A 17,309-nucleotide genomic window follows, 5' to 3' on the forward strand; every position below is an offset into this window, starting at 1 on the left:
CATCCATAAATGAGCACCATGTTCTAAATCTTCTCATGGAAGTTTCCTCACTTACAGAACATGGACAGTTTTTGCCTGTGTCAACCATAACAGGGTGGTTTTGAGCCAAATTGCTCTCAGTTAAAGCTAGAGAAGTGTTGTGAACTATGTTCCGCTTAATATCTTACTATCCCCTACAAATTATTGTGAAATCAACCTTGATCAGACATTCCAAATCAGAAGATTAACAGAGTGCAGTAGCCCATTTCCTCCTGCCTCTTCAGTGATGCCTCGCTGAATTTTTAGTCATCAGTATATTTCACTTACAATTTAGCTCTAACTTGTTTTGATAGTATTCTTCCTTTTGACTTAATGTCATTTTGATTTTGGTAAAATTATATCAACAGCTCATTTGGTCACATTAAATCACAATATAATCTCTGTAATGGTCTTATCCTGCTCATCCTAGAAAGCTCATTTGTATCTTGAGAGCATTTGATGAGAAATTCCTCTCCCAGCACCTCTCTGCATACATATGCCAACACAGTCCTGTATTCCCCTTTTCCCAGCGCACCCCTTATAGACAAGTATTTTCTGATAGAAAATTTTTCCAGAGGAAGGTTTCTGACCAATCCTTTCTAAAAAAAAAAGGACAAAATTATATGTATATGCAGCAAAGCTTTTGTTCTTGTGGTTACTTAGAGCAGTGCGCCCTGCAGCTTGAAAGCCACACTTGTGTTTCAGGAGGGCTAGGCCCCTCAACTGCTCCATTTGGCGTTCTTCACAATCTTCACCTTATGTGATGGATCCAGCCTGCTGCCTGCACTGTTGTCTTCAAGCCATGTCAAGTTTTAAATATCTAAGATTACAGTCTGTGTGAGAATGACCTTTTCGGTCATGGTACGCTTTTCCATAGATGATCCCACAGGTATGACAATTCACTATAGAGTTAAGGTTTTGGAAGGTACAATGACATATGTGCAACCCCTTAAAATACATAGGACTGTCTGGAAACTGGCCAGATTTGAGAAGTTAAATATAACTCACTGTAGCCTCTTGTAGCATCCCTTTGCCAAGTTTATTCTGAGTTATGAAGTCCCATTTGTTTTTCAAGATACATTTTACTGAACTGGGTCATTCACGTAGGTGTAAATCAGGTCATTGCAATTTATTTGTCATCTTGCAGGGAAGCTTGACATTTTGTCTCACCTTCCTGAGTATGCCATTTTATTAGGCTATCCTTCTAGCAATTGATATATCTCACTGCCATTTCTTTTTGCTTAACCTAGTCCTCCCCCAGCTTTGATGACTTTTCTTTTTTTCAGTGGATACTTACTTTTCCCCAGTCCAGGAATTTCTGAGTTCACTTGATATTTTTACCCTGCAGAACTTCTTTTGCGATTCTTTTAATGTTAACAAGGGGAAGTTGTACCTGCACTTGGGTTTGTTAGTTATTTTATGAGTTGATGCCTTTCAGTTGTTAGCTTTGGGGAATTTGCATTCCCCTGCTTCATTAATTATTTCCCTCGCAGGTGAAGCAGGCATTTCCCTCATATTCTTGAAACCCAATTACATGACTGTATCTATTTCTCAGTATTCAGCAGATTCCAGCTCCCCTAAGGTGACTAAAAGCCGTAATTAAAGATAGCAAGTGAATTTTAATGGCAGGATTTTGCACATGATTGTGTAGCATCTCCGCGACAGACCAAACAATGTAGCTGTTGCGGTGATTTGCCATTGATCTGCGTGCTCCCAGCTCTCTTTTGTAACCAAGACGTATGGTAATCATTCCTGCTGCTCCATTAAAAATCACTGTGCATTATGGACTAGATGCCAAGCCTTGTCAGGTACAGTGCAGGTTTGATTAAATGAACAGTAACCTGGCCAAAACCGGAGATGTGGTTGTATCGAACCAGGCACAACCGCACAGTGAATATGTCATGACAGTTTAGCCATCCCCAAGGGAAAAATACAGATTATGGGAAAAAAAACCCTGCTGCTGCTTAACTCCTGTGGTCTCTCTGACTCTGACTGGGGCAGGCTGAGAGCTGGACCACAGCCCAGCTCTACCCCTGGCCCATCCTGGAGGAATATAGGGGGCTGTGGAGGTCTTCAAGGGGTAAAATGGGTGGGCTCTGGTCCCTGCCACTGAAACAGTTTTATTTAGCCATATTTGATCATACAGATCATGTCCTTTATTTACCTAGTTCTGCTTGCAAAGCAGGAACTGAAAATGTTTAAATATTTCAAATGATTTCTGTATTTTCTTTGGAACTGCTGCTAATCCCTGTAAGCTGTTATGATTCAGAATTTACTGGCATCGAGCTCTTCTCAGATAAGTACTAAATAATACACTTAGGAACATGATTCATTCATATGCTTTAGAAAAGAAACACTTAATTCAGCTCATATTCTTCCAGTTCACTCCCTGAACATGAAAGATTACAATTTTAATTGAGTTTAGAGAGATAACTCTATTTTGTTTATGGCATTTGCTGTTGTATCCTTTTTCTTTTCCTTTTCCCTTTCCCTTCTTTCATTTCCCTCTGCCCTTGCCCCCTCCCCTTCCTTTTCCTCCTCCTCCTCACATTCACACTTTTTTCAATTACCTATGTAACAGACACTTCCCTTCTGTTTTTGCAATTTAAAACTTTTTTCTAACAGAGGAAAAATATCTGATTTTATTGCAGGAAAAGTATATAGAGCCGGGCGGTGCCACAGTTTATTCTTTTAAGATTGGAATTGAAAATGAAAAGCACAGTAATTGATTTTGCCACGTTCAGCATAGTACTTGAAAAATAACTGCCTGGTAATTCTGATCTGACCCAAAACCAAAATTACAAGTGACAGCTTAATATCGAGAGATTCTAGTCAGGTGTATTCCTTACAAGAATTTCAAAGAGCTGTAAATTTGAGAGTCTTGGTCATTTGAAACCAAAATGGGTTCTTACTGTTTCTTGCCCTGTTCCCCCCGCCCCATGTTTCTTTCATTTCCCTCTTTCACTGCAACATTAGTACCACTACTACTGCTGCTCCAGCATAAAGTGAGCAGGTTTTCATGCCGAGGCTCTCCAAGGTCAGTTCAGTTGCATCCGTACAAATTGCTGCATTGACTTCACAAGCTTAAAGGTAAGCACATCTACAGCTACATACCAAAAGGCTTACATGAGCATCAGTAAAAGGACTCCCAGACAGCCTGTGTAAGCGGCTGCCTAGAAGTTCATCTTTCAGAATGAATAAATGACATATAGAATGACTCAGACCTTTTTTCACCCTACATTTACTCCATAAAAATAAGAATTTAGATACCAAATTTAAATTTTAAAAAGGAACTGATTTTTGAAGAACATAGTGCTGGCACCTCTTGCTTTCTTTTCTGAATGCAGGTATTGCCACACACTGCATATCTAGCTCTATCTCCAGCATCTTTGATGCCAGCAGCTTCAGAAGTTGCAGAAGACTCTCTAACATGCGAGTCATTCATTTCACCCAGTGGAATACTTGCAGCTGAGTTCTCCTAGGAATAGCAAACCCTTCTCAGATTAAAGCTGAACTCCAGGTTTCAATGATACTACATGTTAGAGGGCACCAGTGGTTAATGAGGCAAGATTTTGAAATGTTCTTCATTTTGTCTCCATATCTTTATTTTAAACATATTTCTTACCTTCCAGTAACACTAGGCTTTCTAGTGAAACAGAAAAAAAGTATTATTATCTGTATGACTTACTGATTTACAAAACCTTACTATTTCCTCTATTCATCTCTTCTTCTGTGCAGCACAGCTCACTGAAATCTCTCACCTCTCTGTGCCTATTAACGTATTGATTTGTCATTGTGCTTCCCCTCTTTCCACTAGATAGCTTGAAGGATGGGTGCTTAAAACTGACCAATGTTCCAAAAGGATAATATGGGATATTTTGAGAATCTATTTTCTGCCATGCGCTATGTTATAGCTGAGGTGTAACTCAGGGACTTTTCTCTAACTGGTTGTATTTCTGTTTAGAAGACTGCAGTCTTGGACTCCTGACAATTCCTTTCTGCGTGCATTAATTTACATTTAGCAACATGAACACTGAAACTGAACCCTCTCCCTGATTTTACCTTTAGGGTATAACCTAGATCTGCTCAGTTTTGGTATCTTTCAGTAATACAAGCCTGTTTGGCTGGAGGAAAGTTTCAGAAGCCACATACATCTATGCTTGCATGACTACTCATGGCCCTTATATAACCAGATACAGAGTTCAAAGCCCTGTGCTTTGGCTTTTTTGATCTTCATTTCAAGTACTACAGCTTTTTAAAAATTATGACAAGTTTTCATTTTCAAGGGACCCTGTATAAACCAAAGAACAACATAAAATGTGAAGGAGATGTGCCAGAGTAATTTTGTGAAGATTCTGCCAAGCCACGATCCTCTTTTTCTTACTAGATTTTGTAAAAGTCAGGTTTTATAGAACCAGCTTGTTCTCCCTCTTCTGTGTTGTTCTCCTGTCCCTTTAGCGATCTGTCTCCAGCAGGGCACTGCAGACAGTTTCCTTTTATGTGCCAAGGTTTAAACAAAACAAGTTGAAGATCCTAATGTGTCCTGAGGCCAAGGACATGACGCTGTCCATGTCCTTGTATCTCAGCTTTCTTCCTCACAGCACAAACTGGTGATACCCAAACTGCCATTTGGGAGCAGTGACAAGCACAGCTGTCCCCAACACTGTCCCTGGGAAATCTCTGGGGGCTACCGGTTGGCAGAGGCCAGCACTGTGCCAGGGATGGTGCTAATAGACCATATCTATAGTCAAGTCCCAGTGCTTCTGCCAGGGTCCCAGGCCTGTCTCCTGGTATAAATGATGCTCAAATGCCCAAGCAAGCAACACAAAGGAAAAGAAAACCATTTTATTGCTTGTATTCTTTTGAGTGAATTTAGGAGAGGAGAGGAGAGGAGAGGAGAGGAGAGGAGAGGAGAGGAGAGGAGAGGAGAGGAGAGGAGAGGAGAGGAGAGGAGAGGAGAGGAAAAAGGAGGGGAAAAAGGAAATGAAAAGGAAAAAGGAAATGAAAGAAAAGAGAAGAGAAAAGAAAAGAAAAAAGAAAAGAAAAGAAAAGAAAAGAAAAGAAAAGAAAAGAAAAGAAAAGAAAAGAAAAGAAAAGAAAAGAAAAGAAAGAAAAGAGAGAAAAGAAAAGAAAAGAAAAGAAAAGAAAAGAAAAGAAAAGAAAAGAAAAGAAAAGAAAAGAAAAGAAAAGAAAAGAAAAAGAAAGAAAAGGTCATTAAAGCAGATCCCTTTCTTCCTGAAATGCCAGCTTAGGAAATAGGGCTGGAGTCTCTGATGCATACAATTCACCCTTGAGGCAGAAAGAAACCTTCTTTTCGTATTCTGACTGTAGTTTTAGTTCCTGTTTGGCCTAACCCTTGATATAGCTTCCAGAAGCTGGGAAGCTGCTCTGCTTTTTGCTGCAAGCTGCCATGGTAGCCCTGGGTCTGGTAGAGCAGCTCTGTCACACCTCTATACCATCAGGGATGGTCCTAGAAGCAAAGAGTTGGCTGCCCTTCTGGGTCACTGTTTCCCTGCTGTGTCTCAGTAGTGCAGGATAAGCAGAATGAGGGCAACAGGCTCAGCTGCTGGATTTTTTCTCATATGACAAAGTGAGGGGAAGATGGGGAGACTAGAGAGGGTTACTTTGTAAAATATCTCTAACTCATTAAACTCCATCCTTAATAAAGAGCAAGACCTTTATATTAGCTAAACACTTTGGTTTGTGTGATAGAAGGAAAACTATTGCTTACATTAAAAATTTATTTTATTCTGAAAGCTGCCAGCCACAGATTTTGAAATGTGGTCAGGGAATAACATGATTATCTTTTTTATGCAAGGGATGTAATGAGCAATAATCAAAAGACTCCCTTCTTGCCCTGAAGATCAAGCTCCAGGAGCACATGAAAGTTAATTCCTTAGTCCCAGGAGCTTGAATCAGAATACCAGAGGTATGTACCTGAATCCTGGAAAATGAGGAGCTTCCAGGGGAGACTGTGGAGCTATTCTGAGTGAGGCAAGAGAAAGTATTAAGCACAGGAGCAAACCCCAGGATATCCCTCCTCTCTAGAGTTCTTGCACTTCCCTCTAAAAAACAGCCACATGGTGAGGGTATACATGACCAAGCTTTACTCTTTCACAAGGCAATGGCAGCAGTAACTAGCACTTGCTTAAAAAGGAGATACGGGAGATTCAGACATTAAGGCAGGTGTCCTGACTGTGGTCATAGGGTCTTCTGGGTGCAGAATAACAGTGGGAGCTGTGCTGCTGTGTGACCTTGCCACCAGAAGAAGAATCCAGGTGGCTGGAGGTATCACTTAGCGCTGTCTCTGAGATGCCGCAGAGCAGAAGGTGGAGGTGCCCACACTTATTTACACTTGAAAAATATTGCAATACAAATGCGGGCACTGTAGGGGTTTAGGCATCTCCCAGGTTGTGTAATTGCTACCAACATCAGCTTTTTGGATTGCTTTATTGAACATAGACACTTTGTTCTACCTAAGTTCTTTTTTAGTCTTTGTTTGCTCTTGCCCAAAATCAATTAACTTGCAGCTCCACAGGCTTTGATTTTTCTAATCCAGCTATGCTTAATCATTGATGTAAAACAAGGTTTTCTTTCTAATGGCTTCTTATTTCTTGCTTTCTAAGTGTGTGCCTGAATTCTCTGCATCTATTTATAAGGGCTTCCCCGGTTCCAGGAGTGTTTAATCAAAGAGAAGGCTATCAGCAGGTGGTTAGCATCAAATGTTAGCAGCTACTTCTTTTCTGACATCTATTGGAAAAAATATTTCATTACCATGCAAATGATGTTAGTCCTCCTTTCCAAGATTCATTGTCACATGGTGTAACATATGGTACACAGAATTGTGCTCCCAAGATTTATGTGGCAACTACATTTTGTAGCAGAGCAACAATTGTGAGAGTTAAGCCATCAGATTACAGTCATGATTGTTTCCCAATGAGCTGGTGAATATTTCTCAATGTCATGGTGGAAAATCTAAGTTCAGGGGGGACTTGTTTTCTGCTTCCTTTTAAACCCTTCCATTTTTCTTTAGCTTGTATCGGAAATATCATGGTGCCTCTCACAGCCTATGCCAAGCAGAATAGCCCAGCAGATTTAATGGGTGCTGTTATCTTGAGTATGTCTGGAAAATTAATTACTCACTTGATACTTGGAGTGGCAAAGTCTTGAACTATAATACACTAAGAAAATACACAAAAAAAAAAAAGCTGCTGGCCTCTCTTCGGAATTTTTGAAGGTGCCAATAATGGTAATGTAACATTTCCCAGGGCACTGAAACCCTGTAAACAGATTGGGTCAAACCTGTGAGAGGTTTGATTCATCAGAGCACTGGAGTACAGTTCAGTGACTTCAGCAGGCTTCAGGATGTGTTTAGAGTTGAGCATATGTTTGGGTGAATTCTTAACCTCAAGTGTGTGACCAAGTGCTGTGCTGACTCAGGGACGAGACATTCCTTACAGCTTGTTGTTTTCCACTTTGCCATCTGGGAAGAGGCAGCTTGACAGCACGTGGGCTGTGTGAGACATTATTGCGTTTCTGGAAGGTTATTAACAGCCTTGAAGTTTCCAGGTTCTCTGAATCAGGAATTTTTGTCTCTAAAGATCTAGCTGGGGTGGAACAACCTCACTGCAGTGTTTGAAAGCCAGTTGACCATGCCACAGCATTTGCTAGGTTATCAGTCAACCTGTGCCTAATTGAAATAATCTCATGTTTTAGTGGAACTACTAAAGATGCAGGTGGAAAACTTTATAAAACCTGCAGGTTTGGGGGCATGAACTTGCCCCTTTTCAGATATTTTGGGAAGTCTCTTTAGCACCTGGACTACTGTAAGAACCCAAATCTGCAAACACTTCTAATTATAGAGTCATCGCTTCACTACACCCATTTTCTGAGCAGGGGGAGCACATTAAATAAATCTGTTATTGCATTTGTGGGAGAAGTGCAAGATATCTGATCCTTCCGTATTCTCCAAATGATTTTAACTTCCCAAAAATACTAGGAGTTCACCCGATAAATCTCCCATATCACTCCCCCATCTGGTAAACACACACCCCTCCTTCTCTAATCCAATACCCTTCCAGTCTGTCATGTAACATTCTTGACCTAAAAGCCATTTCTGTACTGTTGTGCTGCTTTGCATTTTTGATGAATGCTTACAGAAGAATAAGTGTTTATTGTAACAAAATGCATTGCTCTGTGGGAACTCTTTTTTTTTTTTTTTATCTTTTCCAGTGACAAAATGTTCCCAGCCTTTGGATTTGGAGCAAGGATACCCCCAGAATACAAAGTAGGTGCATAAATGGTATTTTCTAGTTTCCTTGCTTTATGAGGCATAAAATAAGGGAGAAATGGTTCAGTGCAGGGGAGGGGGCTAGAGAGAGCAGCTCCTGCTTCTTGTTTTCTTTCATCTGGCTTTCTTACCCAATGATAACTCACTGAAATCAGCAATCAAGGTGAGACTTAAAATAGTTACGTTACACCCAGAGTATCTCATGGTATTGGCAAAGCTTTGTTAATGGATGCCAGTCTGGTAAGAGGAGAATTGACTTTTTGAACAACACTTGCTGAGCGTATTTTGAAGCTCTGCAAGGCCTGGTTTGACAGAACCCATTTTTGGAGGATGTGGTTCAGCAAGCAGCCTGATGTCCATGCTTTATGATGAAGAGATTGAACATTTTCCTGAGAATAAAGGCTTTAGAAGAGCTTTGTTCTGCAGCAAACTTCTGTGTCATGGTGGACATCTTCAATACCAGGAAGATAAATATAAGACTATGCATCCATACTGGAGATAAGTGGTGTTTATAAACAAAAGAAAATGAGTGATCCACAGTGATGGTGCATAAACATGCAGTCTGGTAGGTTGGAGTGAAGACGGTAGAGTAAAAGTAGGAGTGTCCAACAGAGAAAGGCCTAACAAGAAATAGGCATGCGGAGGAGTGAACAGAAGAGTAGTTCTGCACAAAAAAGTAACAAAAAACTAGCTGGCAATTCTACAGCTCAGACACTATCTGGAAAAGAACACCATTAGACTTCTGATCATGTGGACTTCGTCCAGTGTCCCTGTGTCCCCTGCTCTGGGTTGTGTCTCTCAGCTGTGGCTGGAGTGGGGAGATGAACACTGGCCAGGTGAGCATTTCTGTGCAATGAGAGATCGTGTGTCATTCAGCATGGCATAAGAATAACAGTTGTGATGTACAGCAAATTTGATACATGTCTTGCAAACAAGTGTCTAAGTCAATGTAAGTCTAACAACGTTTCCTTCTAAGGTAAAAGCACTGTTAGGAAAATGTGTGCCTGGCAACATATTTTGCAGTGCTCTGTTCCTGAAAAGTAACACCAGCACTAATGCTTTCCAAAATCAGAGACAGCTCCCAGAACTTAGATACAGATTGTGATGTGGTAAATGCTCACAGAACATCCATGTCTGTTGTAGGTCTGTTCCAACTGCAGCAGCTGACACCCATTTCTGCTACATAAGGGGGAGTGTTTTGGAGAATAAACATGAGCAGCCTCTACCACCAGACACATTAGCGAAATAAAGTAGCTACTTCCCAAATATCCCTCACTTTGCCACCAATATGTGGGTCTCTTTCCATGGCTGTATAGCAGTGTTGGCTGGCTGGGTTGATCACAATCAGATTGCTCTTTCAAGCTCAGTACTGGCCATCATGGACAATGCCATGTACTATTGCAATTGTCCTGAACAAAAGTACCAGCCTGGTGGTGTACCAGAAGCTGGTTGTTCCATCATCTGTGAGGTGACCATCATTCCATGGGGGAAAACTTGCAATTCCTTCAGCTGCAGAGAGCCGTACTTACCTAAGGACCGCTCGAAGGAAAATGTTACTGTGCCAGCTGAAGTCTTGTCACTGGTTTGCTGGCAATGGCAGTAGAGCACAATTAACAGTACAAGACTGCTTCTATCTCAGCCAAAATTATTGGCTGGTGGCATTGATGCCTCAGATCAGGTAAGCATAGGGGCAACATACCAGTCTCATTAGACCCCAGCAACAGACTCTTCACCTGATTGTGAGAGCAGACCTCAGGCGTCAGCTGAAAAGCACATGTCTTGCCAGAAAGTGATTCCAGGAAGACTTGTAACCAGATGTTCTTGCAATCACCAACACCTCCTTTGGCAGAGTTGGTGTTTCCTGACAAGTACTCTTGAGCAAGTCAGAGGCTTACAATGAACTTAGTAGCCCAGACATGGATGAAGGGTCTTGTCCGGTGGTGTGAGCTGCCCTGAAAAATCTGTATGTCACTAACCTCTTAAATCAAGCAAATGGATGAATCAGGACCTTCAGATTTTGAGATGTTCAGGAAAAGTAAGGGTAAAGCTAAGAATATGGGGCTATTTTCTTGTAGATTACATATGCGTGAGTAAACAAAACAAGTCCCAAAGTAACCGGCGATGCAAGTGAGAGCCAGAACACCTTTAATCTCCACTATGGAAAGTTGCGACAGAAAATGACAATGACAAAATAACATGACATCATCTTACGAATGCAATAAAACTTGGAAGAAGAACCACATCATGGGGGAACTAACCCTTCTGTGCAACAGATGAGGACAAATAATTAGCTTGGTGTCTATCATGAGCACATCCAACTGAAACTAGATTAGGAATTAACTGTCATCTGTGTTTTTGTTCACTCCCTCCCTGTGATCCTCTACACAGTTCATAAAAGTATCTGTCTTCTTAAAATAAACTGTGTCAACACTTCTGACTCCGTGCTTGGCTTTGGCTGCACTTTTAAACTTAAAGGTATACTCTCTAGGACAGTGAAGAGTCAGCCACATCATGGTGCATTAATAAGTCAAGACCAATAAACCTGAAAATCCTTCAGTAATTTAGTCAACATTGGTATCATAAAGTTAATTTAAGGCCAACAATGATTAGTGTTTGATGTGGAACATAGCCAAGATGCATAGGAAACAGTGAAGAAACCAATACAATTAAAAGTAACAAAGACTGCAGAAAAAAAGCGCTCCCAGTTTGTTTCCTTTAACTTCTTCTGCCATAAAAATATGATAACACTATAGATACTACAGCAACACTACAAATCTCATGCTATTCAAATGTTCTTTTGATTCTTTCAGTCAAAGGTATTGCAAGTCATACACATCTTTTGTTTTATTAAAGGACAGCAGTGTCATAACTCTAATAATTCGCACCTTCAAATTTAAGTCATTATAAGAACTGCGAAGTTCTGACCCCATCATGTGGATAAATCAGCTTTTCATTTTAATTTAGAGTGCCTGCTTTCAAGTCTTCAGTCCTAATGAGATGATCTAACCTACCCATAGCACATTGGTCTCTGCACACCAGCAGCTGCTCTCCTTATTTCTTCCAATAGACAACAAATCGCTAGGGCTGTGGAAGAAAGGACTCCCACTGCCAAGGGTTTCTAAGTAACCATGAGAGCCTCCACATGGCTAACACAACATAGCTTCCTTGAAAATCTAAAGGAAAGCTGACCAATGTATGCATGGCAATAACACAGTGAGGGAAGGCCACAGGTAAGTAGCTTGATAAAAGCAGTAGACAAACCAAGTGGATTCAGGTCTAATTTATGTCATGCTCAGTCACAAGCTTTCAAAAAATGAGACCTGTAACTCACTGTTCAGCATGAATCAATGGTAACAAGTCTCCACTCAATGATCAGTTGCTGTTTAGGACTCGCTGCTGCTTTCAGGCTGGTCATAAGCTTTAAATTTTCTTGCCAAGGTTTCCTGTCCATTTGTGGTGGTGTCAAACCAATGCCTTGGTTTCATACTGCCTTGAACTCCTGCCAGTAGCCTGGGATAGGTGCTGGAGGGCAGTGTCTACGTCTCTATTTAGTGAGATTCCAGCATCCTCACATCTTTCTACATGCTACAAGAAAGGAAATGTTTGCTATGCCAACTATGATTCCCCATGGAAAAATACATGCCCCATTTTACATCAGCACTTCAGATCAATGGCAGTATCTACCTCTGCAGGCTCTTCATAAACTTCTTGAGGGCAAACTCCTTTAAAAACATGTTTTTATATATGCTTTCTACAGAATTTCCATTTAAAGAGCACACCACTATGGTACGCTGACTATTTTAGCTCATTTCAGCTCCAAATGAAACACTTCCGCTGTTAGCAGAAAACCAGAAGTTTCTTAGTGGCATAAGGAATCTGTGGGAGTGAAGGACGCAAGACATGCCATACATAACATTCCTTATCAGTCTAGAGATCTACAGATCTTTCATCTAATATTCGACAATGTGATCTTTTTTTTTCCCCAAGGCCTGACAAATATATAACCCTTGATCTTTACTTAGGTTTACTTAACTTTGACAGCAATATTGCCCCTTTCAGTTTCTAACACATGAAACTTGCAGAACATGCTGGTTATTCCACACCAGTGTCTCCAACCCATCACTTTTTTTTGCAATGAGAAGTAGTATCTGAGTAGTCTGATGCAAAGTGAAGAGGTGGCAGATAGTATGAACTTAGACACTGCTGCAAAAGATCACAGTGAAGAGGAGGAAAGCAAGCTGAACCACACACACAAATTTTTTAGCAGACAGACTCAAAGGAGCTGAAAAAACACACAACACCACAAAACTTGCTGTTAAAATGAAAAAAAAAGTTTGAATTGTGTCAGCCCCATGGCAGGTGTATTGGAAATAATGAAGTGTTCTTTCCTAAAGAAGATTTGCAGGCTGACACCTGAACAGGTACAAAACAACTTGCAGTTTGTTTTCAGACAGTCCTAGTTATTTCTGCATTTTTAATGAAAGCTTCATTCACTGCTTATGCTGGGAAGAGTTGCTGTAAAGAACCTCATTGCAGTTACAGAAACAGTCTGGCTTGTTGGACAGGTAAGGGACTTGAGCAGTATTGTGGTCTTTGTGATTCCTGCACTTTTCAGGAGCCTGAGGACATAAATATATGCAAACCTGACAAAAAAGAACCAGTAGAAGCATGTGTAATGGATGAAGGGAAAAAACAGAATTTGTCACCTTTTCTGCACAAACTGGATTTAAACTTGGAAACTGGGCAACATGCTCAAAAATCAAGTACAAGGGAAAATAAATGGCCAAACTTTGCCAAGCAGAAATGTCTACAATGATGTCTTAGCCAGAGGCACAAGCTGTCCAGCTCCCAAGCTATTTGATTAATGAGCATTCTGAAAATAATAGCTTCTGAGCAATGATTCTTCGAATTTGTTGGTGTCTTAAGCTTTTGCAAAATATGCAGGCATTCCATATTTAATTTTCAGACTGGCAGTGGCTTAATAGTGTTCAATTTATTCACAGATACGTGCTCAACATTGTGCCTTTCAGTATTTACACTAGTATGCATCTATTGTTCATGGATTTTTGACAGTCTCTCTTTAAATTAGTAAGAAAGTGTTCCTATACATGCCTGGGTTTGTCAGATTGTTTGTCAAGTAAACCTAGCATCATCACCACGAGGGTTCTGGAAAGCTGGAGCTATTTGGGACAGGAAGGTTAATTTAAATTAGTTCAACAATCTAGAGAAGGTAAAAAGAGGATTACTAATTTCCAGAATTGTGGAATCCATATTCAGCATTTGCAAAATGAATTAAAAACGTTTTTTCTGACTCAAAGCAGCTTTTTATTTATGAAATTGAAGTTCGGTTAGAATAAAAGGGGTTTAAAAATGTGAAAGCCAAAATATAACATGTTTTGATGCAAGTTAAATAAAATGGCTTTGCATAGTCCGAAAGCTTTCCAGCAATTTGCTTTATGATTTTCTGGGGTTTTGTTATTTGTCAGAATCCAAAGTAGAGTTTTCGTTTGTGTTTTGAGGTTTCTGAGTCCAGAAGACTTTTTTTGTTGTTGGTTTTTTTTTGAGAAATCTCAAAAGTGAACTGGCCATGAGCATGTAGAAGTATGGACAACTGCCTTTCTGTGTGCAAGTGCTTGTCACTGTGTGTACAGGCAATGGAAGTGCTGTACAGTGATGAAAAAAATACTATAATCTGCCTTAGCAAAAATATTTTAGGCTGTATCCTCAGAAATGCTGCTGTTGCAATCTATGTCATGATGTATGGTAAAACTACTTATTTTGCTTGTTAAAAACTTTTAAGAAATTACCTTTCCTGGTGCAGGAAGTTCCTGGACAGATGTGTTTTAATTATCCCACATCCATGATGGTATCAGCTAATTAATTTATCTGGAGCCCTGCAGAGGGAAAAGGTTAATACATGGCCAAGTGGAAGTAAACGCCTTCAGTTGGAGGCTTTGCATGGTGGTTTGTGCAGCAACTCAGGTAGTGCCAGACTGATTACACTTAATCGCCTCTGCACTCCAGAATTTTGCTCTCTTTTATGGGTTGATTTTACGGATTGATGTAAAGAGAAAGGAGGAGGGCTGAGCAGAGGGTCAGCTACATATTCAAAACTTAATTCAGGATCTGTGTTACAATCACAGTTATGTGAGGACATTCCTCATTTTGACTTCCATCATAGACCATGGTCTGTAGTTCTTTGCAAAGCTCCCTGTGCCAGGCAGTAATATAAAACGGTCATTCTGTGTTTGTGTGGCTTGACATATTCCACAATTTCCTGACTGTGAGATTGATCAATCATACAAACCACCCTTGCAGATTATGTAAACATACTTGCTTCTGAACAGCCAAGTGTCTTGTTTCCCCTGAGAATTTCCCGGTCTTCAGCATCATAGATGTTCACACTTCTGCCTCCTTTTCCCTATTAGTTTATGGATACTGGGAGTGCATGAGGGCTGTGTCAGTCAGTATCAGAAAGATGCATTTAGTATGCCAGCTTTTGGTCTGCTGTCATCAGCATGGTCACAGAAGCCCTTACATGTTTAATTAAAAAAAAAAGGGCGGGGAGAGGGGAGGAGGCTCATTGTCTTGTACTATTTTGAAAATAAACGCATTGAATGTTTGATCCAAACCACCTTTTGATATGGATGGGCTTTACATGGAGTCCTATCAGGTAGCAGCCCAAGTTCAGTAAGGCCTTCAATACATGTCATGTGCCTGAAGTCTCTGCTGGTTTGGACCCCCTTGAATTCAACCACCACAGAGGAGACAGCACAGCAGCAGGTTGAAGCACAGCTGGTTTACTCACCTGACAGGGGAATGAGTTCTGAGCTTTTGAAGAAACTCTGCTTTAAAAATATCTGTTGTTGGCCTGCCTCAGGTGATGATTTCCTGTTTGTGAACCATCACTGAGCTGCTCAAAGATCTTCTCTCCTTCACATTATACTTAGTCTTGTTTAAATTGTGATATATTGTTCAGAGAGCATAGGAAACAACCCAATACTTCTACATTCATTGTGTTTCCTGTCCTGCCTTCAGGATAAATTTTAACGCTGTTTCTGGTGAATCAGGATGACAATTTATGAGGGCCAGTTGCTTTGAGAGAACAGAAGCCACTGTTCAGACAGTATTATTATTTGAATTGTTGTGCACTAGACTTGAGCTTTCCTTGTTGGCCTGAACTGTTGTCTATGTTTTTCTTAAATAATGGCCTGGGTGCCATAGCTCTGAACTAGAGAAATTGTTTGTATAGTGTGATCGTGAAAGAGGTGTAGCAACAAAAGCATCCAGCCCATACTTGCGTGTGCATTTAAAATACTGTATTCATAGCTCTGTAAAAGAATTGTGATACTCCTTTTGCTATAATTTTAAATGGATTTGGAATAAAGAAATAAAATGACTGAAGAGGCACAGCATTGGAAGAATCAGCCTGTAATACATAAACGTGCATCTCCATCCTTTTTGCTCTTCAGATGCAGTTAATACAAAACACAGCAAGCCTAAAGGAAGAAGAAAGGCTATTGAACAACAACAAAAAAATCAGTGAGTGAAAACTCACATAACCATTCTTGACAGCTGCAATTACCTTTGGCCTGCAGCTGGTCATGAGATTGGCAGATACCAGCTGGGCAAAGTGTGCCCAGAGACATACGGAGCAGCCAGACAGAGGGCCTCTGGAGCACCTCTGAAGCGCATCTGACAGCCCTGCTCTTCTGTGCCTGCTCAGAGAGGAACATGGATCGTGACTTTGTGCATTATCTTCCATGGCCAATTAGGACAGCCGGGATGGCCCATGTAAAGCCCTCTGTAAGAGGCAACTGATGGTTGGTGTAGACAGAGCAAACTCCTGGCTGGGCCGAGCTGGCTGCAGAATTTTCAGTGAGTTTCTGCTTCAGTTCTTTCCCATCGTGTTCTAAGTCCTGCTTTATTTAACCTCTTAATAAGTAATGATAGGCATCACTGTGGTGAGCAAGGCCAGAATATGACGGGAAAATTTGATTTCTTGCTGAGAAACTCTCTTCGGCAGTAATTAGCCAACTTATGCCACTTTGCCTTTACAGAAGCTTCTCTGTAATCACATCTTTCATCCATGTGTATATGAGCCATAGACCAATTTCTGTGCTGTGTTAGTAATTCATCTAAACTAGCAAATATAACAGTGGCATCCAATAAATAAATTTATTTCTGCAAATAATTCAAGTTCCATTGTAGAGGGAGTAAACAGGTTGCTTTCCATATGACTAGAACTGTTGGCACTTCTGGAGGTCCTACAGAGACCAGTAAAGTCTCAAAAATGTGTAATTTAAGTTAGCTATATAAATGCCTTCATGAATCTGGGGTGATCAATTTAATTTTTAATTATGCAAATCACCTGCTTAACTCTCAGCCATATCCACTTTTTGCTAACCCAAATATATATCTATATGTTGTGCATTGCAAGACAAAAGTTGGTTTTCATTCAAGACAAATGAAGACAAACAGGAGAATTTAGAGGCTGAGCTTCAGAGCTGAAGCTGTTAAAAGGAATCAAGCCTTATCAGTGATCAAAGAAAGGAGTAAAAAGGAATCTGGAACAAATGCAGGCAAGAACAAACCTTAAAACCAGAAAGAGCATCTGAAGAACGTTTCAGTTCCCACAGGTTTGTGCTGTGGATACAGATCTGTAAGTGACAGACAGATAGAGGAAGCCCAGAACCTGGGGCTTGCATTGCCCTGCGTTGTTTGGGCATACGGAAGTCTGGTTATTATTTTCCAAAGCCGCTTGTTTGGTTAGTTGGTTTTGAGTTTTTTAATAACATCTTATTTGTATTTACAGTCACTTCCCTAGAAAATACCTCTGTGGTATTTTATTACAGACAGATTGAGAGAGAGAGAAAAGGATAGTCACTAAATTTGAGGAAAACCAGGAGTCTTAGGTTTTTTCTTATTAGTTCCCCCCCCCCGCCCACCACCCTAATCTAATTCTTTAACAAGCTTAGACTCGTTACATTTCATGCGTTAT

At 40.5% G+C, this 17,309-nt stretch overlaps 1 protein-coding gene across 5 annotated transcripts in view; it reads left to right on the forward strand.

The window, feature by feature from the left end:
• The window catches only part of CPNE4 (copine 4), a 262,981-nt gene that overhangs the window by 228,908 nt on the left and 16,764 nt on the right, over positions 1-17,309 (forward strand). For all 5 annotated transcript variants that reach the window (XM_065832287.2, XM_071804887.1, XM_071804888.1 and 2 more), the window contains one exon: positions 8,251-8,305. In XM_065832287.2, coding sequence (XP_065688359.1) covers positions 8,251-8,305 — 55 coding nt within the window. The remainder of the gene's footprint in view (positions 1-8,250; positions 8,306-17,309) is intronic.

The sequence above is a fragment of the Patagioenas fasciata genome, chromosome 2, assembly GCF_037038585.1.
Source record: "Patagioenas fasciata isolate bPatFas1 chromosome 2, bPatFas1.hap1, whole genome shotgun sequence".
Lineage (NCBI taxonomy): Eukaryota > Metazoa > Chordata > Aves > Columbiformes > Columbidae > Patagioenas > Patagioenas fasciata.